Source organism: Dromiciops gliroides, chromosome 6, assembly GCF_019393635.1.
Source record: "Dromiciops gliroides isolate mDroGli1 chromosome 6, mDroGli1.pri, whole genome shotgun sequence".
Lineage (NCBI taxonomy): Eukaryota > Metazoa > Chordata > Mammalia > Microbiotheria > Microbiotheriidae > Dromiciops > Dromiciops gliroides.
This window is the reverse complement of record NC_057866.1, coordinates 222,979,815-223,004,080: the sequence shown is the minus strand read 5'-3', so window position 1 is coordinate 223,004,080 and position 24,266 is coordinate 222,979,815. Positions and strand designations below refer to the sequence as shown.

The window sequence follows — 24,266 nt, the reverse complement described above, 5'->3', positions numbered from 1 at the left end:
CGCCACCTAGCTGCCCCTGTTGTTTTATTTTAAATTGTTTTAATTGGGCACAAAGTTAGAAGGCATAGTTTTAGTATTTCAATTGAAAGCTACTATATAGAATTATCAGTATAAATGTAGGATACTTTAAATACCCTGTTCCATTTTAAGTATCTTATTATATTTGAAAAACATCAAAATTGCATTTGCCTACGTTATTTTCTTTTCAAAAAGCAATGCATAAGTTGGCAAAACTGGCAGCTAGGTGCTGCACTGGGTTTGGAATCAGGAAGACTCAACTTCGTGAATTCAAATCCAGCCTCAGACACTTACCCAGCTGTGTGACCACCCTGGGTAAATCACTTAACCGTGTTTGTCTCAGTTTCCTCATCTATAAAATGAGCTGCTGAGGGAAATGTCAAACCACTCCAGTGTCTTTGTCAAGAAAACCCTAAATGGAGTCATGAGGAATTGGACACGACTTACATGACTCAACAACAGCAAAGTTGGCAAAAACACAACAACAAAAAGAACATTTTTTGGAATTATTCATAAGGTGTAGAACTGCCCGTTAGGGTAATGAGAAATCCTGGACATATTACCCATCTTTTGAAATACCAGGTGTGTAATAACTTCCCATATGCTAAACAAGGGGCAGTATTGTGAAAGCCTTTGATAAGGATCTCAAGAGCAACCTTGAAAGAACCATGATGAAGCTTCCATCTCCTGGGGGGAGTTTGGGGACACAGACTTTGGAGGCAATCCCTTCAGAAGCTGTGTAAGCCTAGTATATGCCATTTCCTCATGGACATTTTAGTTTCCTTAGTATACAAACCACACCAAAAACTTGAAAAGTTAACAGATGTAGCATTTTATATTCTATTCCACACCACCACACTGCCATGATGGTAAAGAATTTGTATTTCCTTAGGTGAAATCATTGTTGATGTGTTTATTTAACATCATGTGTTTATTTACAACACGTATTTATTTACATTTGCCTCTCATCTAAAGGTACCGTTATAAGCAGTATGGGAAACATAAAGACAGCAGAGTAATATTTCCTATATCCAAAATTTTCAAATAATGAAAAAACTGTTATCAAATACCTTTTAATTTACATAAGTAGCAGACTACATCATGTCTTTTTGTGAAAGAGATTTGTTTTTAGAGTTCCCTTTTTGACTTTTTTCTTTTTCTTCTGCTTTTTTCTCCAAATAACTTTTAAGAAGGAGGTTCAGGTCTGACTCACACTGACTTGAATGCTGTAATCCATTCTCTCTTCCTGAAAAAGGAAAAAGCACAGGACACCGTTCTTTACTTTTTAGAAGGCATATTGGCATAGCTCACTAGGCTACTGAAATCCCCTTCAGTGTTAGAGAGAAAATGAAGGTAAGTTATAATCATATCTGAATCTTGCTGAAAACACAGTGCTTCATTGTTTTTTTCCCCAAGGAAGAAAAATCTTCCAGAAAAAAAGTTTAATTAGATATTGGCAAATTTCTCATATTCTCACTTTACCTTCACAGTGTTGGATCACCCGTCCCCACAGTCTGTTCTTCTTCAAACAGTCCAAATTCCCCACAATCAACAAGTGCCTTTTCCCTCTGGTCAGGGCAACATTCATTCTCTTTTCTGAGTCAATGAATCCAACTTGTTTTGTCCTCACACAGGAGAGTACGATGATCTCTTTCTCCGCACCCTGAAAGGCATCGACGGTGGACACCTGGACAGTTTTGAGGTTAGGGTAGTCACAATGCACGGAGGTAAACAGGGTGCAAAGCTACAGAAGAGAAAAGATTGATTGCTCTTTAAAAGGGCCTTGCTTTGATGTCTCTGGTTAGGATACTAAAGAACTTTGTTCACTCTCAGCCTACAGCAGAAACATTTTTGAAGCATTTGCTGCCTGAGCACAGATGACAAAACCCTGAGGCTGTTGGCTACAAAGGCTCAGGCACAAATTTTTGTTTTTTCTAGACAGTGCTGGATAATTTGTAATTCTTTGTCCCTTTGCAGCCCTCATTTATTTGGCTACATCACTCCTGAGTTATTAACTGGGCAAACTATACTAATTCCAAGACAAAATAATTTTATCCATTGATAAATCATTCATCCACTGATAACAGAATTTTTCTTGATGTACAAATTTTGGGCAGATGGGCACACTGCAAATGAAAACGGATTTTTAAAAAGTACTTCAACATGTATACATTAATATGTAGTGTCTATCCTTGATTTGCTGCTGAAATGTAATCATGAAAGCCCATTTTTGAAAACAAATTCAATACCATCTGTTTCAAAACACAAAGCATGCACCACACTCTCTCCCCTCTAATTTGTTTATTTGCATTCTTTTTGTAACAGCTGTAAAATGAATTTAATTAAACCTCGTTAGGCTTATATTTAATTAAAGAGACAAAAAGCCAGACCATTCAGACCAAAACCAGAACATTTCAGTTATAATCCTTCAAGTGACACTGGTCTTTAAAAACCAAAGATGGAAAAATTAGTATGAAATATAAATACCAAATAGGAAGGTTTTACGGTCACATCTGGCTAAGAGTGTAACACAAACCTTGTACATCTGTGATCTATATAATGTTATCACCCCAATCATGGATCCTTCTATTCCGCTTGCAATCAGTGATTGAATAAGCTTGAGTGTAAAAGCAGCTTCTGCCACGTTATGGAAGCTATTATCTCTTTCAATCTGGAATAGAAAATAGGTCTTAAATTACTCTCCATGAAAGGCCAACAAATTTTATAAGCAAAATTTTAGAGAGATTTAAAAAAGCCTTAACAATCCAGTTTCTGCTAGAAATTACAATTAATATTTACCTGTTCAATTCCTTTGACATTATAGAAACATAGAGTTGGTAACCATTCCAGTAAAGGGCTCCTCTCTTTTTCCGAAATGCCATTTATTAAATTTCCTTCATAGAAGAGGTCATTTGCTATAGCACTAATAGCAGGGTGACAACGGTACTGAGTTCTCAGTAGAATTGCTTTGTGACCCTATGGAGTTTAAATGCGGAAAAACAAGACAGATAAAATACCAACATACGTATTTTTTTTCCAATTAAAAGGAACAATAATGTTTAAAGGAATCTTTAAATTGCCAGATGTACTTTAGATGGGTTAAGAGCTAAATAATGTCAAGTTAATAAATACTGAAAATCAAAGATGTTAACCAAAAATATTTCTATAATAAATTGATATAATTCTCCCAAACCACAGAATTTAAATGTTTCCATTTTAGGCCAATTATCCAATAAATGTTGTCTGACATGGTTTTCATATGCTAAAAGCAGGCCAAAATTTGAATAGTGATCCTTAGGAAGAAAAGTGCAGACAACAGATAATCCTACTGGTAATTCGGTAAAAACTTTTCTTTCTCAGTTTATGGTAGAAGAGTTTTCCCATAATGACACTGCTGGAGGTCAGTTATTTTGATAAATCATAAAATCAAGATTCCAAGTGCTTTAGACTTAAAAACAACCATTGTACTTTAGAAGTTCCTATCTTAAATATTCTTAGAAATCTATTTGAAAATAGTTCTAAAATAATACTAAAACATTTTGAAGAGCTTTTCAAATACCCCACATTATCAAGTATAAGACTCAAGAACATATAAGCAAGAATAACCTACTGGAGGGAAAGGCAAGAATTTTTATAAGAAAAAAATGCTGCCTCAGCAATAAGATACATTTCTTTGAAGGGTAAATGGGAATCAGCATACATTACTTTAGGTCAGCTAGATGGCTCAGTGGATAGAGGGCCCGCTGGAGGCCTGGAGTCAGGAAGACTCATCTTCCTAAATTAAAATCTGGCCTCAGACACTTGCTAACTGTATGACCCTGAGCAAGTCACTTAACCCCATTTGTCTCAGTTTCCTCATCTGTAAAATGAGCTGGAGAAAGAAATGGCAAACCACTCCAGCATCTCTGCCAAGAAAACCCCAAATGGAGTCACGAAGAGTCTTACGTGACTGAAATGACTTAACAACAACAACAACAACAGACATTATTTTTGGTGTCTCAAAAAGCCTTTAACAAAGTTCCACCTTAAAAGTTCGGAAAAACAAACAGAGCTATCAAGAGATTGCGGGAATTTTATGTCATTCCATTCCATTCAACAAAGTGATAAATAAATGTCTTAAAGATTAGAAAAATCTAGATGGTGCAGTGGATAAAGCACTGGCCCTGGATTCAGGAGGACCTGAGTTCAAATCCAGCCTCAGACACTTGACACTTATTAGCTGTGTGACCCTGGGCACTTAACCCTCATTGCCCTGCAAAAAAAAAAAAAATTAGGATTCATCTCTAGGAAGACAAAGACTAAGAAGAGATAAGGTCCAAGTTTAAAAAATCAAGGAGGACATGGAAATGAGAGAACAATATGTGAAGCTTGGAATTAATTTTAGGGTACATAAAAAGACTATTTTACATAGCTGATAAACTTATGGAATTCATTATTACAAGAAGTGACAGAAGGTGGAAACAAAGAGATTGAAAAAAGCTTTGGGTAAATTCATGGATAAAAGCTGTATAATGGATAATTCATGCAATTGAGGTTGAGGTTATAGAAGGTACCATCCTCTCCCATAAAACAATTCTTAGCATGCCACTGTTGGAATCATACTATTGGTCCAGTTGGTCCATTGATCTGACCCATCATGGCATTTCTTATGATATTCTGCTATTATGATGACTACTAGACAAGTGGTGTGTATATACTTATAAATATATGTATGCGTATGTATGTATTCATTTATTTATTCTAATCAATTAATCAATCACAGGATCACAGATTAAGAGTTGGAAGGGACCTTTAAAAGTCCAGTGCCCTCATTTTACATATGAAGAAAATATGGCCCAGAAAGGGTAATTAGTGCCAGTCAAACATTTACTAATGGTTAAGAATTTAGGAAACAGGATTCAAACTTGACTTCCCAACTTCCTGGCTGCTACACCATGTTGTATTCAATGAACATTTATTAAGGATCTTTAGAGGGCAGCTAGGTGGTGCAGTGGATAAAGCACCAGCCCTGGATTCAGGAGGACCTGAGTTCAAATCTGGCCTCAGACACTTGACACGTACTAGCTGTGTGACCCTGGGCAAGTCACTTAACCCCCATTGCCCTGAAAAAAAAAGAAAAAAAAAAGGATCTTTAGTGGAAACAGATATTGTCATGTGATCCTTTGATGTTTACTAGGCTTTGTTTTATAACCTGTGGTCCATCTTGTAACTGTGACATATAATGCAGTATTAATTTGCTATGGAAACTTACTGGCTGGCTTGCTGAACTCTGCCCCATGGCTTGACCCTCTCTGACTGTGAATGCTGATAAGTGACCATCCTCCACCCTGTTTCTTGGCCTATGGCTACCACTGTCTGAGATGCCCAAGGTCAGAATACTGCTTACCCTGCACTGGGAGACAGACCCCCACTGCCATGTAGGGGTCGATGGAACATTCTTCAAGATCCTATTGAGCACAGCAATCAGCACCAGTCCCTGGATAGCCTGGTCATGTCTCTCCCTCAGCTCATGCTCAGGGATCAGTTCTTCCTTCCCACAGGTCCTCTCTCTGTGTCCTCTCTCTCTCTATTCTTCCCTGTAAGTTTCACTGTTTGAGCCATTGCCGGGGCCTCTGGTCCTTGTTTAGCTCTGCTGCCAGCCTCTGGGAGGGGTCAGTGTCAGAGTACTGCAAAGAGAGCCTCCAATAACAGCTCTTGGAGTCATCCCTTCCTGGCGAGCCAGGTAATAAGCTGGGCCTGGACCATTCGTGCCCCCATTAGCTCATGGGAAACTGACCACAGCTGAGACTACATTTCCCGGCAGCTGCACCTCCTGGACAGGGTGGAGCCGGCAGCACGGCTACTGCCTTCCGTCTTCCGTTTTCTGTACAGACAGTGAGGGGCTGGTCACTGAACCTCACGTGTGCCCTGCAGGAAAGCCCTTTCCCTCTGGATCTAGACGTTGCTAACTGGGGCTGGGACCAGGACCCTCAGCAGCTTCTCCTTCACCTTCACCAAAGAGAAAGGGCTGAGGGCCTGAACCTCGTGCCTCAATGTCAGGGAATTCCCTTCGTCTGATGCCCCTTAGATCTTTGAGCCTCTGTTTAGGGCTAGAACTAGGACTCCTTTGTCTGACATTTGTCTCCCAGTGGAAAAGAATTCCTCTCCTGTTATAGTCATTGTTGTTTGTCCTTTGTTCTTGAAGAGGACCAAGATGTCATGACTTGCAGTGAATTGGACTTAAGTGAGGCAGAGCTGTGCAAGGCCACCAACCTCACTCTCTCCTCCAGAGGCATTTGGGTTCAGTGGCAAGATATACATCAGAATGACTAGAGATGGTCCCAGATGTTTGAGGCGGTCAGGATTCAGTGACTTGCCCAGGGTCACACAGCTACTAAGTGTCAAGTATGTGAGGCCAAATTTGAACTCAGGTCCTCCTGAATCCAGGGCCAGTGCTTTATCCACTGGGCCACCTAGCTGCCCCTGTCATGGCCAAGGTGAGGTGTATACCCCCCTTATCATACAGCACCTACAATGTACCAGGCATTGTTTCCATCCTTTGTAAAATAATTCCAAAATACTGTTTAATGTAGAAACCATAATTCACCACCAGGTAATGTTTTTCTCTGGGCTAAACTTCTTTTGTTAAATGAATACTTAATGAATACCTATGTGGAAAGACATTGTACTAGGTCCAGAAAAAAAAAAGGAAAAGTCAGGGGCAGCTAGATGGCGCAGTGGATAGAGCACCGGCCCTGGATTCAGGAGGACCTGAGTTCAAATCCGGCCTCAGACACTTAACACTTACTAGCTGTGTGACCCTGGGCAAGTCACTTAACCCCAATTTCATTAATAAAAAAAAAAAAAAAAAAAAAAAAAGGAAAAGTCATGTTGTGATTCATCTGTATAAAATATAAAACATTTATATATTAAAATACACTGTAATTAAGGTTTCCGTTGTGTCAAAATACTAGTAGGAAACATTTTTCAAATGAAATAAATTTTCTACTTAAGATATTATGTGCTTCAATATGAACAAAAGAACTATATGGCGGCCCAGATATTAAGGAACAAGAATAAAAAAGCATGCTTCGGATAGGTACTAAGTGTTACAGTGAAAATTTACCTGTCTGTCTAGCTATCTATCTATATTCTGGGCTGACTCTACACTTAAGCATTTAGTTTACATTATCTGAATCTGCAAGCATTACCTTGCTTTGTAAGTGTGCTTTTTCACATGTGGATTTTTCTGGTTTCCCCAAATATAATTTCCTTCAATGCCCATAAACTTTGTATTATGTGCCATAAAATTACTTTGGACATTGTCAACTTTACATACCATTAAGCAAAGCCGGTCAAAGAGAGTCTGTTCCAACCCACTATCATGAGCACTTTCAGAACCCTGAATGGTAGGAGGTAGCTGCTTGGGGTCTCCAACAAGAACTAGCTTTTCACAATTAAACCTGAAACAAAAATTTCAAAAAATTATAAAACTTAAATCAAGTTGACTGAAAAATATCTCTCTAAAACAAATTCAAGCAATGAAGGAACAGATAATTTACCTTCATTTAGTTCAAAATCCATGTAGCTTTGATTGGTTTTGTTTGCTTAGGATACACATACACATATGCACAAAGTACCATATGAAATGCTTTATAAAAGATTTTCCTGTCTTTAGACAAATATTGTCTGACCAGTGGTGATTCCTTCCTTATTCTGAATTGACTCTGCATTGTTCTCATTATCTTAATCAGCAATTATTTTATATATGCATTACATGTGTATACATACATGGACACATATGTGTATATGTACATGTGTATGCACGTGTACCCACATGTGTGCATAGACATAGAGACAATTTTCATTTGCCGTCAGGTTGTTTTTCCTTGTTCTAATGCAGGGGTCCATGAACTTGTCTTTCTCATATTTTAATAGATGTATCTCAATATAACTGGTTTCCTTTGTACTCCTACATATATTACTTTGTGCATTTAAAAAGGTTATTCTGAGAAGGGGCCCATTAGCTTCACTAGATTCTCAAAGAGATCTATGACATGCAAAAAAGGTAAGAACTACTGTTCTAGAGAGTCAAAGGCAGAACAAGGTTAAAGTTGTGGAATGGCAGGAGATGCTCTTAGTAAAAGGGAATCCTCAGATCCTGAGGACCAATGATGACAAATCTAGAACTGGAAGAAACCTCAGGAATCATCTAGTTCAACCCCTTTGTTTTATAGATGAAAGAAACTAAGGCCGTGGGAAGGTAAGAGCTCTCCACAGATCTCACAGACAGTGTCAGGTGGGATTAAGAGCCAGTAGTCATTGTTCTCTAATGCTCCTGCCTGCCTTTCTTGTACCTCAGCAGAAACCATCTGTTAACATCTGATTGTTATTAGTAAAAACTAGAGACTTCTTAGAAAATTAGACCTTGGATGGAGTTTATCTGGACCAACCTCTGAGGAAGAGAGGAAATTTTTTTTTCTCTTTCATTTAAAATAAATATCGGGGCAGCTAGATGGCGCAGTGGATAGAGCACCGGCCCTGGAGTCAGGAGGACCTGAGTTCAAATCCGGTCTCAGACACTTAACACTTACTAGCTGTGTGACCCTGGGCAAGTCACTTAACCCCAATTGCCCCGCAAAAAAAAAAAACATTTTCTTTACCATTTTTCCTCTTAGAAAATAGTGAACTGATGAGATTTGGATTGCTAAGAATCTTCATGATTTTGGAATTTGAAAGTTTGGGTTTTTTTTGTTTGTTTTGTTTTTGCAGGGCAATGAGGCTTAAGTGACTTTCCCAGGGTCACACAGCTAGTAAGTGTCAAGTGTCTGATTTGAACTCAGGTCCTCCTGAATCCAGGGCTGGTGCTCTACACTGTGCCACCTAGCTGCCCAAGTATTTTTTTAAAACAGAATTTTTAATGACCTTGCAATGGGCAAGAGTGAAGCTGGTTCTGTCATCTGACTGCACTCATCCAATACGACGACAGGAAATTGAAGATTATTCATGCATGGGAATGGGCAGGCTGCACAGGTCACTCCAACCACTTGCACCTGTATTTCAAAGAAGGATTCTATTATTATTTAAAAAGTATTGACAGCTAAGCTACCAAAAATTGCATGATAGCACAGACCCAGAGTTCTAATCTAAGACTGGCTAATGACAATCTGAAATCTTGACCAGCTCACTAAAATTCCCAATGTTTCATGATCTCCACATTTTAAATAGAAATAATAGGACTGTTTGCTACTTAATTCATAGGACTATTAACAAGAATAGGAATATAAAATTCTTTGAAGTCTTCAGAATAATGACACTGTCATATTCAATATGACATATTACAAATGTTTTAACTTTTCAAATGTAGCTGAATAAATGCAGTAAGCATAATACATACCTCTCTTCCCCAGGCTTAAGTTCTCAATAGGGAAGAGCAATGAAGTTCATGAGTTATCTTTTATTTACAATTCAAATAAATGAGTTCACTGTTTGAAATTTTAACAAAACAAGTTGTACCTTGATTACAGACCAATACTAAATAGTAATAAATGAAAGGATGGCTGGAAGAAAAAAATATATATTTTGTAAATAAACGCGAATCTCACAAGTCCTGAATTTCACTCCAGGCTGTTAGATTCAGAGACTACTATAAAGGGGAAAACCTTTGATCAAAGCATAAATCTTGACTAAAATTTATATTTACTCTTTGGAAGAAAAAAAAGATCATTTGTAACAGAATCTTGTATCTAGAAGGGACCCCAGCACTCCATGTAGTCCATTCTACACTCAAAAGAAATCTCCATTGGAACATACTGACAAGTGGTGTTCCCATCACTACCTGAAGGCTCCTGAGGAGGAGAAACCACTATCTAGTGAGGCAGCTTATTCCACTTTTGGAAAGCACAATGACTGAGGAGGTTTTCCTAACATCAGGCTTCATTTGCTTCTGAACTTCCCAGCCCCTGTTCCTGGTTCTGTCCTCAGGGGCCAAACAGAACACGTGCAGACAGACTTCCATCATGCCTCCATTTCCCCTCACCCCCCACCCCGTCTTCTCATCTTCAGGCTAAACATTCCCTGGTCTTTGACATGGACTGAAGGCCCTCACCATCGTGATAACCCTCCTCTGCACCTCTCCAGTTTATTAATGTCCTTCTTAAACTGTGGCTCCTAAACTAAACCCAACGCTCCAGATGAGGTCTCGCAAAGACACTGGGGCCGTCACCTCCGCTCCTGGGAGCCGAGCCGCTCACTATAGTCCCAGGTCACATTGGGATGTTTTGGCTGCCTCGCCCCTCCACCAGAACCCCTGTTATTTTCAGACAAACGTCCTTGTAACCATGTCTACCCCATCTAATAACTGTAAAACAGATTTTTTTTTTTTGGTATCCAACTGTGAAATTGCATTTCTATTGGCTGAATTTCTTCTATGTCTTAGTCCATTGGTGTCAAACTCAAAGAGAAAGAGATTCCTGATGGCTCCATGTGAACTTAGATCATAAATTAACGTTATGTTCTATTTTTAGTTATTTTGTTAAACATTCCAAAGTACATTTTAATCTGGTTTAGAGCCCTACGGACTTTTGCAGGCGGGGGTCCTCCAGTTGGACACTTCTGTTCATCCAGTCAAACTCTGTTTGGAGCCTGTCATCCAGTGCTCGCTTTCCCAACTCTGCGCCATCTGTAAAGCTGAGCTAACACCAATGCTTTTATCCAAATCACTGCTAAAATGTCAAACAGCACCGGACCAAACCAGAATCCACTGGGGATTCCCTACCATGTTGACTGTTCTTTGGCTCTGGCCATTCAACCAGGTGTGAATTTATCTAATTGTATTATTGTCTAGGCCTACATCTTCTCCACAGGAATATGATGTAAGATACTTTATCAGATGTTTGGCTGAAATGTAGGTAAACTGTATTGACAGCATTCCCCTCATGGGCCTGTTTAGGAATCCTTTTAAAAATAAAATAAAGTTCATCTGGCATGACCTTTTCTTAATGAAACCACAATGGCTCTGATCCTTTCCTAATGTTCATCAACCTTCTCTTTAATGATTGGTCCCAGGGGTAGCTAGGTGGCACCGGCCCTGGATTCAGGAGTACCTGAGTTCAAATCCGGCCTCAGACACTTGACACTTACTAGCTGTGTGATCCTGGGCAAGTCACTTAACCCCCATTGCCCAGCAAAAAAAAAAAAAGATCGGTCCTGAATTTCCCCAAGGATTGAAGTCAAATTCACTGGTCTAAGGTTGGTAGATCCTATTCTCTTTCTTTTGTTAAAAATCAGGATGTTTACCCTTCTCCAATTTTGTGGCACCTTTCCCATTTTCCAGGATCTTTACTGACAGTAGCTCAATAATCCCATCGGCCAGTTCTCTCAGTAGCTGAGGATATACATCTAGAGCAGAGGACTGGAATTCATCAAGGAAAATGAGGTGCACTCTTACTGTCTCTTAGGCACCAACTTCCTGCCAGTCTTTTTTGTCATTTTCAGTGGAAAGTTCATTGTAGCCAAGGCAAAACACAAAATGATCTGCTCTAATTTCTGTTTTTAGCTCTCACTGTCCTGCATACACCTACACAAAATTTCTATCCCTTCTTTGATCCTCCTTTTCTACCAAAATCTTTGAAAAAATCCTTTTGCTGTCCTTAGCTTCCTCATCAGCCTCAGCTCATTCTGAGCTTTGCTAAATGTTTTTTTCAGTCACAGATATGAACTTAGCATGGATACTACATTCATGCATAACTGAAGCTTAATTAAGCACACTTCTTGGTATGTAATGAGAACAAGTCATTCAACAACTTTGATCTTTAGAAACACACCACCTAGGGGCAGCTAGATGGCGCAGTGGATAAAGCACCGGCCCTGGATTCAGGAGGACCTGAGTTCAAATTCTGCCTCAGACACTTGACACTTACTAGCTGTGTGACCTTGGGCAAGTCACTTAACTCCTACAGCCTCACAAAAAAACCCAAAACAAAACAAAAAAAAGAACAAAACAAAACAAAAAAAGAAACACACCACCTAACATTTATTGATAACAGCAAATCTGCAGTTAAGAAAAAAAATCAAAACATTCTAATCTATTTAGTATTATATAAGCTTTCTAAAAGTAACTTAAATAGTAATAAATTCTGCACAACATTCCTATATCTAGAAAGACTTCCTTTAAGATAGTGAGGTCATAGGAAAAATTGGATTTAAAGCTGAAAACACCTTCAGAGGCTATCTTGTCTAACTCCTAAATTTACAGTTGTGGAGACTGAGGCCCAAGGTCATAGCTTCTAAGTTCATAATTAGTCAATATTTCATTTACAAAGCTAAATTACACATTTCTGGGGCCAGATTTCTCTGAAGACTCTAGATCCATGAGGTCCTAGGGCATCGCATGAAGCCAGACCTTGTCATTTCTCTGACAGGAACACCAATAACTGAGATGTTGGAGGGTCTGGGAGAACAGATTCTTTCTCCTCCCTCTTTCCACCCCCATTCTGCAGCTGCCAAGGATGAATTCATAGGATGGGATTATTGTCTAGACTTGCTCGAGGCTGCTCTTCAGCCTCTTCTTCTCTCAGATATAAAATGAGAAGAGTTGGTCTCTGCTCTACTCTTCTTCCTTCCTCGCCAGCTTCTTATCTGACCTAGCCCATCTTCAATAGTCAGTGAAAGGAATGGAGGGAAGGAAGAAGGAGATTAATATCAGAAGGGCGGATGTTACCTCTTTTCAAACTAGGCTGACTTGGGACACCAATAGCTAACCTTTCAGGGCTCGCCCATACCCAGGAGTGGAGAACTCTAAGAGCTTGGAGCTTCTGGGACATCCAAGCTATGGGCAAACTTGTCTCAGTTGGGAGAGCAGAAAAATGCCTGCAATGTGCTGGACCCCCTGGGTAGTGGATGTAAGTTCTAAAATAGGGTCCTCAGAACCGCTCTTCTCCCTGAGTTTGTGTGACATTGCTTTCTCCTTTACTAGAACGTTAACCACATTCCACTCTCTGCAAATGTATCTCAGAGCTCTGTCTGGAGTGATATTCTCTTCTTTTTTCTAGTCTCTCTCTTGCTCTCCTTGGCTCCCATTGTTTCAGTTATTATTTTCATGAAGACAAAACAAAGATCTACATATCCAGCCTTCATCTCTCTCCTGAGCTCCAGTCCCACATCACCAACTACCTGGATGTCCTATGGCCACATCAAACACAACATGCCCCAAACCAAACTTGAAACTTGACCCTCCTCCTAATATCCTACTTTTGTTGAGGGAACCTCCATCCTTCTAGTCATCTAGCTTCACAGTCTCTAAGTCAAGCTCAACTCTTCCATTTCTCTCACACCTAATATTCAATCAATTGCCAAGTCTTGTCAACTCCATCTCTATCACACAAAGAGGAAGAGTTAGCTGTCATGGAGCTGATACTGGGGGAAGAGTGGGGAGAATAGTAACCCAAGAGATGCTCAGTAAGAACATACAAGAACCAGGACTATACAGAAAATAGAGGGTGTGCAATGGGGTATTTTATGTTGTGTGTAGCTGTACAAGTGTTGCATAACTTAAAGAAAATTATACTTTCAAAAGAATATTTTAAGGAGACAAAGGATAATGTATTCATACAATACAGAACAGATATCCACTCTTCAGAGGTAAATATGGTATTTTAAAAGCCTGGTTTACATTTTAAAGTGGAGAACTTTTTTCCATCACATTCAATCAGTGAACTGAATCTATTTTTCTTACCTCTCTAGTTTGTAAAATTAATAACAATGTTATTCAATGAAAACAAAAATATTACTAAATAGTTCAGTTGTTCATAAGGAAAGCTAAAAGAGTAAATATCCATAGAAATTTTAAAATACTATATTAAAAACAATTTAATAAAACATGTAGAGATATGTCTATATACAATGTCTAATACAGAGTAATCATGTAATAAATGCTTCTTGATTGATTGGTACCTGTTTCAGCAAAGCTCTATTGGTGCCCAATTTATGTTGTTCGATACTTTTTCTCACATATATTTTTTCTACAGGTGTCAGGTCTTCTTTCAATAACGCATGTAGCTCTTTCAATTGTTCATTTTCATTTCCTAAACCGGCATGCAAACTTAAGGGAAAAAATTAACACAAGAGAGATAAGATGACTCTACATGGCTTTTATTGAGTTTCTTAAGTTTTATATCAATGATAAAAAGATCAGTTGCCTTTTCAGGGTATGTATCTAGGATGTAATAGAGAGACTCTCAATACTTATCAACCTGGGGCAGCTAGGTGGTACAGTAGATTAAAGCACTGGCCCTAGATTCAGGAGGACCTGAGTTCAAATCCGGCCTCAAACACTTGACGATTACTAGCTGTATGACCCTGGGCCCTTATTGCCCCACAAAAAAAAAAAAAAAAAGACTTATCAACCCTGATAACCACTACCTCCATCCAGTGATTTGAGTAGGATTGAATGATGCTACCAGAAGGAACCTAGGTGGTTTTTCTGGAAATTATGAAGTATTGGGCAAGAAATTGAAGCCCCTAGGCATACAAATAGTGGTTTTTGCCACTGCTGCTGACTGAAAAGGTAGAGGCTTAGGAAGAGAAAAAAAGCATATCTGGATAGTGAATAATTGGTTAAGAAGATGGTATCTGAGAATAGCATATGGATTTCTACATTGTCAATCAACAGAGTTGAAAACACTGAGTTAAGAATTTAAAAAATAATTTTTAAAATTCTTGATAAGTAGAGTAAGATGAAAGCTAAGGACAACATAGGATTAGAAAACACATTCATTTCCAAAACATTTTGGAGGAAAGAATTGTCCAATTTCCAAAAGCTTTGCCTCTAAGACTGTGAAAAGTAGGAAGAGAAAAAGGGTCTGTTGAAACCACAGTACAAGATCATCCCAAGAACATTAACAAATGGAATGGGAAGGACAACATAAAATGAAATAGCTTTTCTAGCTTTAGCCAGTAACCTATTGAGTTAACATAGTGAAGGAGAAAGAGTATGATATTTGGTGTCAGAAGACCCCGGTTCAAATCTTGGCTCTACTAAACACATCACTTCAAACTGCTGGGCCTGAATTTCCTTATCTGCATAATGATGGGATTGGGCTAGAAGTCCTCTAACTCACTTCCTGCTCTAAATCCAGGATCTTATGATCTGTTTTCATCCTCAAGGACAATGGAACCCCCATATTTGGACTCAACTTAAGGGTACTTGATGTGCTCTATGAAGAAGTAGATTTAGCACTCAGAAAAAAGATACTGAGAAGAATGGCTGAACTTGACCAAATGTGCACAAAAGAAATTCAAGCTAGAATTGCCATGATTTTAAAGGTCCTTGAGAACTGGTTTTCGATGTATCTTAAAAAGGGGGGAAATTTCAAAAGATTGGGAAAGATCAAACTGTTTTATTACCCCAAAAAGCTAACTGAAATGAAGACATTAGTAACTCCTGACTCATATGCCTATTTTATCTATAGAAAAATTTATGTAAATTATATAAAATGTCTATATAATATTTATGAGAAATGTCTATGTGCATGTCAAGAGCAATACTGATAAAAATGTGGGAAAGGAAAAGGAAGGCTTTCCAGTTCATTTTTCAGTGCAGTTCACATCTTCAGTCACATAAGTAACAGAGGTAGAATCAAAGTCCAGTTGTATGCATTTGCTGATTACTTTTATAAGAGGCATTTTTAACGCAGATAAAATTAGGCCTTTAGAGTTCTGCTTTGATATCTGTCTATACACACACACACACACACACACACACACACACACACACACGCTAAGATCTATAAGATTCCTCAATAAAAGCAGAGAATACTGAGAATTTATTTCCACAAACTTCAAGTAAGGCATAAAAAAAAGTAAACACGCTTGTTAAAGACCTTTGTCACAATCCTGGACAGCCTAGGAAGCTGACTTAGACAAAATCCAAATAGAAAATGGCTTCCATATTGATGGTAGAGTCTGCCAAATGTTCTTGTTACATTAATTATATCAAACTCCAAAGTGCTATAGGGCATCCTCAGTGAGATCCATAGGTACTTAAAAGATTAATCTAACAATCCAAAGAGGAAAAAATCAGTAGACAAAGAATGCATGTTACACATATAATAACATGTAGTTGGACGTCCATCAGTTCATATATGTTGGACAGCCATTACAGATAGAAAATGAGCTTGGTCCAAAATTAATAAATAAAAGAATAGTGGGTTGGGATACATTTCTAAAGCAATCGGCTGATAAGGCTGTTTTTAAAAGTTTGGGAATGCCAAAATCTCAGAAAAATCAAAATAGCAGATGCAAAGGACAACGCATGGTAGCTATAAGTAGGTTATGTAGCACATTACCAACAATGACATATAAGCAAAAAGTAGTATTAAAAACATCATCAGGAAGGGCAGAGCCAAATTGCAGAGCAGGAGGAAGAGGTAGAGTGAGCTCCCACCCTGCCACCTAAAACAAAACAAAAGAAATTCCTCCAAAGAGATCTAGAAAACATACCAGGCCAAATTCTGGTGGGGAAAAAATCTAAGAAAAAAATCACAGTGAATAATTTCTCTGGGCTGGGTCAGCACAGGGATATAGAGAGGTTGGTAGGCCCTGATGATGGGGATGGTCAGAAGTACAGTTTAGAACACTCTAAGGTGTCTCATGACAAGAGGCAGTCCAAGACCAATACCAAGGCACCACAAACTAAAGCAGGGTGCAGGTACAGGTACCAACTAGCACTAGTTTTGTCACTCACTGTCTAGTGCTAGATAATAGAGCCAGAATAGATAGGGAATCTGCCCTGTGGGGTGGCAGTGGTTGTAGGCCCAAGGCTTGTACACGCAGGGAGGCGCGGATTCAGAAGCAGACAGGAGTAGAGTGACCTCCCAGTTCGTACTTCTAGCCCAGTCTGAAACTCAAAGAAAAATAATCACAGCAAGAGGCTTCCAAAGGAAAGCTTGTGGTTCTGTTCCTGTGAACCATCAGAGCACTGGCAGTAAGTGGCTCAGACCCAAACCCAGAGGACAAACATCAGACCACTCTGGGAACACTGGAACCTTGCGGGTTCCCTGTCTATTTCTGAGCTCATGGAAAACCACAACACTCTCAATACCCCCTTTTAAAGCAGCAACAGGACCTTCCCTCCAGAAGTGCACAGAGCCTGGCCCCCAACATCAAGTCTGAAGTAAGGCTGGAAGAATGAGCAAACAAAAAAGAATCTTAACATTAAAAAGCTATGGGGGGGGGGGGGCGGCGGGGCGGCAGCTAAGTGGTGAAGTGGGTAGAGCACAGGCCCTGGAGTCAGGAGTATCTGAGTTCAAATCTGGCCTCAGACACCAAACACTTACTAGCTGTGTGACCCTGGGCAAGTCACTTAACCCTCATTACCCTAAAAAAAAACAAACTATTATGGTGACAGGGACACTCAAGACAAACTCAAAAGAAGAAAATCACTCAAATATCTATGAGCAATGCCTCAAAGGAAAACACAGCTTGGGCAAAAATTCAACTAGAATTCCTAGAAGAGGTGAAACAAAGAGTTGAAAAATGATTTTTATAAAGGAAATGAGAGTACTAAAGAAAAAATGGAAAAGAAATGAGATATGGAAGAAAGAACTGAAAAAGGAATTAATAACTTGGCACAAAAAGTATAAAACCTTGCCTAAGCAACAAACTCGCAGAAAAGTAAAATTGACCAAAGATTCCATGAGACAACAAGAAATATTAAAACAAAGTCAAAAGCCTGAAACAAATAGAAGAAAATAGAAGGAATATTATAGCAAAAACAAACGACCTGGAAAACAGAGGAGAAAACTCTCACAAACATAACCAAAATCCAGAGTTTTCAGATCAAAGAAAAAAATAGTGCAAGCAGTCAGAAAGAAATAATTCTAGTACCAAGGAGCCACAGTCAGGATCAGATACAATAGAGCAGCTACAACTATTAAGGAGTGAAGAGCTTGGAATATTATATTGCATAAAACAAAGAATATAAACTTACAGACAAAAATAACTTAGCCAAAAAACCTGAATATAATCCCAAAGGGGGAAAAAGGACCTTTAATGAAATACAGTTTGGGAAAAGGAACAGCATCTTAAAGAATATGAAGGACCATCATGCAGAAAAGGGATTAGGCCTTGGCCCAGAGGGCAGAATTAGGATCAATGAATGAAAGTTGCAGAGAGGCAGATGAAGTCTTGATCTAAGGAAATACTTCCTAACAATTAGAACTTTCCCAAATATGAGGCAATAGTTTTCTGATCATTAAAGGGCTTTTAAAAAATCAGAGTGGATTCTTGTTCATGTACAATTTGTACATATTATTTCTGAGGTCCTTTTCAACTCTGATATTCTATGAAATTAACCAAATGCAAAATGTAGAAGTCTTCGACCATTACATATAAAATAGATATGGTTTTCCTCTGAATTGTCAAAATGTCTATTGTCTGGAATATGATATTAAATTGAATGAACCGCCCAGGGCAGACATTAGAGATGCACAATGAACTGGATCAAGAATTAAATAGTGGGGGCAGCTAGGTGGCGCAGTGGATAGAGCACCGGCCCTGGATTCAGGAGGACCTGAGTTCAAATCCAGCCTCATACACTTGACACTTATTAGCTGTGTGACCCTGGGCAAGTCACTTAACCACAATTGCCTCACCAAAAAAAAAAATTTAAATAGTGGATTAGATTTACATTTGGGAAATTGTAGAAGTCTTTCAATGACCTCACGTTTCTCTCTCAAACAAAATCCAAATTTTTAAAAACCAATGTTCTGGGGGCAGCTAGGCGGCGCAGTGGATAGAGCACTGGCCCTGGAGTCAGGAGGACCTGAGTTCAAATCCAGCCTCATACACTTGACACTTATTAGCTGTGTGACCCTGGGCAAATCATTTAACCCCAACTGCCTCACCAAAAAAACCAACCAAACAAACAAACAAACCAATGTTCTTTTGGTGATAGTATGATGCTGTGAATTATGTAATACCATAGCTTTTGAGGAATCAAAATTTTAAACCACCCAAATGTTTTCATTTTATCTCATTCTTATGAGATATTTATGGTGAGCAAGAGAGGTTATAGTGTATTTGGAACAGTGAACTATGTGCACGAAAAAGTATAAAAAATATCATCAACCTGATAGAGCACTGGAAATGGAGGTCATGTAGCAAAAGTGAGAGATGGTTGGTCCATATACTACAAAGATACCAGTGTATATCAGGCTTAAGAGATCAAGAGGCAGGGTCCCAGTTATGTTGGGTGGATTTCCTCTATAGGCTTTAAGGAGGTCATGGACATGAGTTGCCTAAGCTGATAAGTGGCTGGATTGCAATGTGAAACCTCAGAAGAAGTATTCACATCAATGAGAGATCATAGATCCATTGAAGAATGTTTTTTTTTTTTCCTTTATCTTCTAAAAAAGCACAAAATTAAAGCAATATTTTTAGAAATTGTGTAAGGTTCATCAGTGAATACTGTAAATCCAGGAACTTAAGATTCTTACCTGTAAGGTAGAATTGGCTTGGAAATCTTTCTAATGCTCCCAACTCTGATAAATTTTTCAAATCCAAGACTGAGTAGCCTGTACCAAGAAGACAAGAAATAACGTTGTGATTTTGGACTATAAAATAAATGTCGGGGGCAGCTAGGTGGTGCAGTGGATAAAGCACTGGCCCTGGATTCAGGAGGACCCGAGTTCAGGTCTGGCCTCAGACACTTGACACTTACTAGCTGTGTGACCCTGGGCGAGTCACTTAACCCCCATTGCCCTGCAAAAAATAAAATAAAATAAATGTCTCCCCCAAAATTAAAATAAACACCTCCCAAGAAGTCACTCTATGATACTAAAATATTGGATAAATTAAATGTAATCTAAATCAACATTATCTTTGAGAAGTGCTACAGGCATCACTGTAGCCGTTTTTCAAAAGAGGAAGCCAATGCTGAGAAAGTGGTTTGCCCATCTGCATACAGCTATTAAGTATCTGAGCAAAGATAAGAAGCTGGACCTTCTATTTGATGAAAGTACAGAAGTCTAATTCCTACAAAGCATTTTAATCCAATACGTTTAGCAGTTGTGAAACATGGTATTGTTCTTTTCATCTTGAATGGGATCCTACCCACTCAGAAATATGATCCATGTCCAAAATACAACTTTAACCTTTCTTATACTTTTCTGGATCTTTATAATTTAAAATTATAATAGAACAATTACATGGCCTAGATATTTCACTAACATTTTCCCATACAGATAGACAAAGTATTAATCTTTTACCTACATAGCTAATCACTTAAATAAAATGTTTATACTGACATTCCCCAGACCAATGAATTGCCTGGGGCTGACCAAACTTTGTCTATTCCAGCCTCTGATTACCAGCTTATGTAAAAAACTCAACAGGTGAAACAAAATATAATCAAACAAAGGGCAGTCTTTTCACATGCTCTGTTTGTTTTTTTGTTTTCAGCCCCACCCTTTGGGTACTCCTAGCAGGCTATGGTGGTATTATGAGTTATAACTCTGCCCCAATTAAAGACCTTAATTTTATTATGTTGATTGCTTTAATAATTTGTCAGGTTGTGGGAAAATTGGAACATTAATGCATTGTTGGTGGAGCTGTGAACTGATCCAACCATCCTGGAGAGCAATCTGGAATTATGCCCACAGGGCTATAAAGCTGTGTATACCCTTTGACCCAGCAATACCACTTTTGGGTCATTTCCCCAAAGAGATCATAAAAAAGGGAAAAGGACCCACATGTACAAAAATATTTATAGCAGCTCTTTTTGTGGTGGCAAGGAATTGGAAATTGAGGGGTTGCCCATCAATTGGGGAATGGCTGAACAAGTCGTGGTATATGAATGTAATGGAATACTATTGTGCTGTAAGAAAAGATGAGCAGGAGGTGTTCAGAGAAACCTGGAAGGACTTGCATGAACTGATGATGAGTGAGATGAGCAGAACCAGAAGAACATTGTACACAGTATCATCAACATTGTGTGCTGATCTACTGTGATAGACTAGATTCTTCTCACCAATGCAATGGCACAGAAGAGTTCCAAGGCACTCATGATAGAAGAGGATCTCCAAATCCAGGAAAAAAAAGAACTGTGGAGTATAGATGCTAATTGAACCATACTATTTCTTTTGTTTTTGGTGCTGTTGTTTTTCTATTTTGAGGTTTTTCCTCATTGCTCTGATTCTTCTCTTATAACATGACTAATGCAGAAATATGTTTAATGTTATTATATATATATATATATATATATATACACACACACACACATATCTATATCAGATTACCTGCTGTCTAGGGGAGGGGGGAGGGAGGGAGAAAAATCTGAAATTGGAAAGCTTGTATAAACAAATGTTGAGAACTATCTTTACATGTAACTGGAAAAAAAATAATAGTTTGTCAGGTTGACAGTACCTACCCAAGAAGTACTCTGTCCACAGCAACATTGGTAGAAGAAGAAATCAGAATCTTCCATGGCCTTGCATCTACACCTGTGGGAGCTGGATTCTTTTCAAAGAGCTCCACAAGGAACAAGATCACTACTGCCAGTAAGTAACTCTTCCCTGCTCCAAAAACACCTAGTTGTTTTGCAAAGAGAGAGGGAAGGATAAAGAAGCAGTATTATAAATAAATGAATTCTGGAAACATGAAAAGGAATTTGGCCCAAATTATCTTTTTTAGGGAAAATTGCTCTTTCATTAGACCCATTACCCATCTTTGTGTTCACAGCATTCAGTTCTGTCAGGCAACAGAACTTTGGTTCATGGTAAATCCTATGGAGATTAGCTTAGTGTGGCAGAAGCTACCAACCAACAGCTCAAGTCCTTGAAACTAGAAAAAAGCATAATGTGGGGGGCAGCCAGATGGCACAGTGGTTAAAGCACCAGCCCTGGATTCAGGAGTGACCCTGGGCAAGTCACTTAACACCCACTGCCTGCAAAAAAAACCAAAAACAAACAAAAAACCAAAAAGCATAATGTGTATTCCGACAATGTCTTTTCTGTTAAGGTAACATGAAAAGTGGTTAGCCTTAACTATGCTCCACCTTGGTGCAAGACAGATTAGATCTTAGGTCACTCTCCTTTTTCAAGTGCTGAAGCAACACAAGAAAATCAAACAAATCTTTTGATTATCTTCTATGGCCACTAGGTGGCGCACTGGGCCTACAGTCAGGAAGGCCTGAGCTCAACTCCAACTTCAGACACTTCCTAGCTGTGTGGCCCTGAGGAATTCACCTGTTTGCCTCAGTTTCCTCCACTATAAAATGGGGAGAATAATAACTCCTACCTCACAGGGTTACTGTGAGGCTCAAATGAGATATGTACCACTTAGCACAGTGGCTACACAGTAGGAGCTATTATATAAATGCTTATTTCCTTCCCTTCGCCTCTTCTAAGGTGGGGAGGAGAGGAGAGAGGAGCAGCGCAGCAGGGATTGTGACATGCAGTGAGGAGAGGGAAATATGAAAAGAGAAATCAGAACAAAAAGTCAGCTCTACAGCTGACACTACTATTTCATGAATAAACTGATGTTTCCTTCTGTCTTCTGAAAACTCACTTGCCCTGTGGAGTCTCCCTATGGCCAAAGACTCCAAGAGGAAAATTTACTCAAGAGGGATGATGGGGCACTCTTCAGACATAATCACAAGTGAGTCTGATGATGAAGAAAAGGGGCATACCGTAAGAAAAATAGAAGAGAACGAGATCAGAAACCTTTCACAACTCTGGTTAGAGGGAGAATTCTTAGCCAAACAAGGCAGAGAGGAAATCACAAAAGATAAAACAGATAATTCTATGTGAAATTAAAGCTTTTTTAAATAAAGCCAATGAAGACACTGGAATTCATCAATCAATTCAAAAATCTTTACTAAATGCCTACTAAGCGCCTGGCACTGGGAGTACTTGGGTAAAAAATGGCTCTTAACCTCAAGCACTTTGTTTTATTGGGAGAGAAAACACACCCACGTATGGACAAATGCAAAACAGATAGGCAATAAATACAAGACTGGAGGATTGAGGGAACGGACACTAGTGGTGGGGGGAGCTCCAGAGAGACTTCCTGTGGTGCTCAGGCCAAGTATTGAGGAAAGAGAGAGCCTAACAGGCAGACACGAGGTGAGAATGCCTCCCAGAGATGGGGTGCGGCTGGTGCAAAGGCACAGCGATGGAAACCGTAAGGTCACATATGGGGAAAAGCAAGAAGTCTGGTTTGGCTGGCCTGTAGAGTAGGAGAAAGTGTGATGTGTAATAAGGTCAGAGAAGCAGGGTAGAGTCAGATTGAAGGATTTTAAATGCCAGACAAAGCTGTTTATATTGGTCACAGAAGCAGTAGGGGGCCACTAGAATTCATTGAGTAGGAAAGTGACACAGTCATACCTGCATTTTAGGGGGAAAAAAGAGAAAATGGTAAAGGAAAATAATTCATCAAATATCACCAATAAAGCCTGACACCCAAAACATTCAGGGAAATAACACAAATATATAAGCAAAAGCCATTCCCCAAAATATGAACAAAAATTTCCAAAATGAGCTTTATAAGCTATAAATGACCATAAGAAAACATCCTTGGGAGTGGATCACATGTGAACTACATTATTGTATGATAGATTTAAAATTAGTTGACTGATTTAACCTCAACAGCATTGACTAATATGGCAATGTCAACTGGAGGGTCCCTAGACCTCTAAGGTTCAGTTCCTGACCATATATTATTCAACAATCTCACAAATAACCTGGATAAAGGCCTAGATAGCATGTACATCACATTTTCTGAAGACACAAAGCTTGGTAGAATCACTAGTATGTTGTATGATAAAATCAAAGTCTAAAACAGAGCTTAATAGATTAGAAGTATAGAGCAGAGGGGCAGCTAGGTGGCGCAGTGGATAGAGCACCGGCCCTAGAGTCAGGAGGACCTGAGTTCAAATCCAGCCTCAGACACTTAACACTTACTAGCTGTGTGACCCTGGGCAAGTCACTTAACCCCAACTGCCTCACCAAAAAAAAAAAAGTATAGAGCAGAGATAACATGGTAAAACTTCCTAAGAATAAACATAAAATTCTGCACTTAGGTTCAAATGTAACTATACAATATAGCAAAAGTGAGCTTTAGCTTAATAGCAGCTCATGTGAAAAAGACTTACTGATTTTTGCTACTCGAAAGCTCAACCTACATTGGTAGAGTGAAAAAGCAGCCAAAACACTAATGCCATTGTAGACTGCATTTACAGAAATTTAGTGTCCAAACAAAGCAGTATCCTA

General features: G+C 38.9%; 1 protein-coding gene across 1 annotated transcript in view; it reads right to left on the bottom strand.

The window, feature by feature from the left end:
• Window positions 1–942: 942 nt before the first annotated feature.
• ZGRF1 (zinc finger GRF-type containing 1) overlaps window positions 943–24,266 on the bottom strand; it is a 78,302-nt gene continuing 54,978 nt past the window's right edge. Inside the window, exons 21-29 of the mRNA XM_043972021.1 lie at window positions 21,425–21,584; window positions 19,494–19,571; window positions 13,951–14,098; window positions 8,923–9,050; window positions 7,337–7,460; window positions 2,818–2,994; window positions 2,555–2,689; window positions 1,501–1,762; window positions 943–1,264 (exon numbers count right to left, since the gene is read on the bottom strand). Of these exons, the coding sequence (XP_043827956.1) occupies window positions 1,113–1,264; window positions 1,501–1,762; window positions 2,555–2,689; window positions 2,818–2,994; window positions 7,337–7,460; window positions 8,923–9,050; window positions 13,951–14,098; window positions 19,494–19,571; window positions 21,425–21,584 (1,364 nt within the window). The 3' untranslated portion in view covers window positions 943–1,112. The remainder of the gene's footprint in view (window positions 1,265–1,500; window positions 1,763–2,554; window positions 2,690–2,817; window positions 2,995–7,336; window positions 7,461–8,922; window positions 9,051–13,950; window positions 14,099–19,493; window positions 19,572–21,424; window positions 21,585–24,266) is intronic.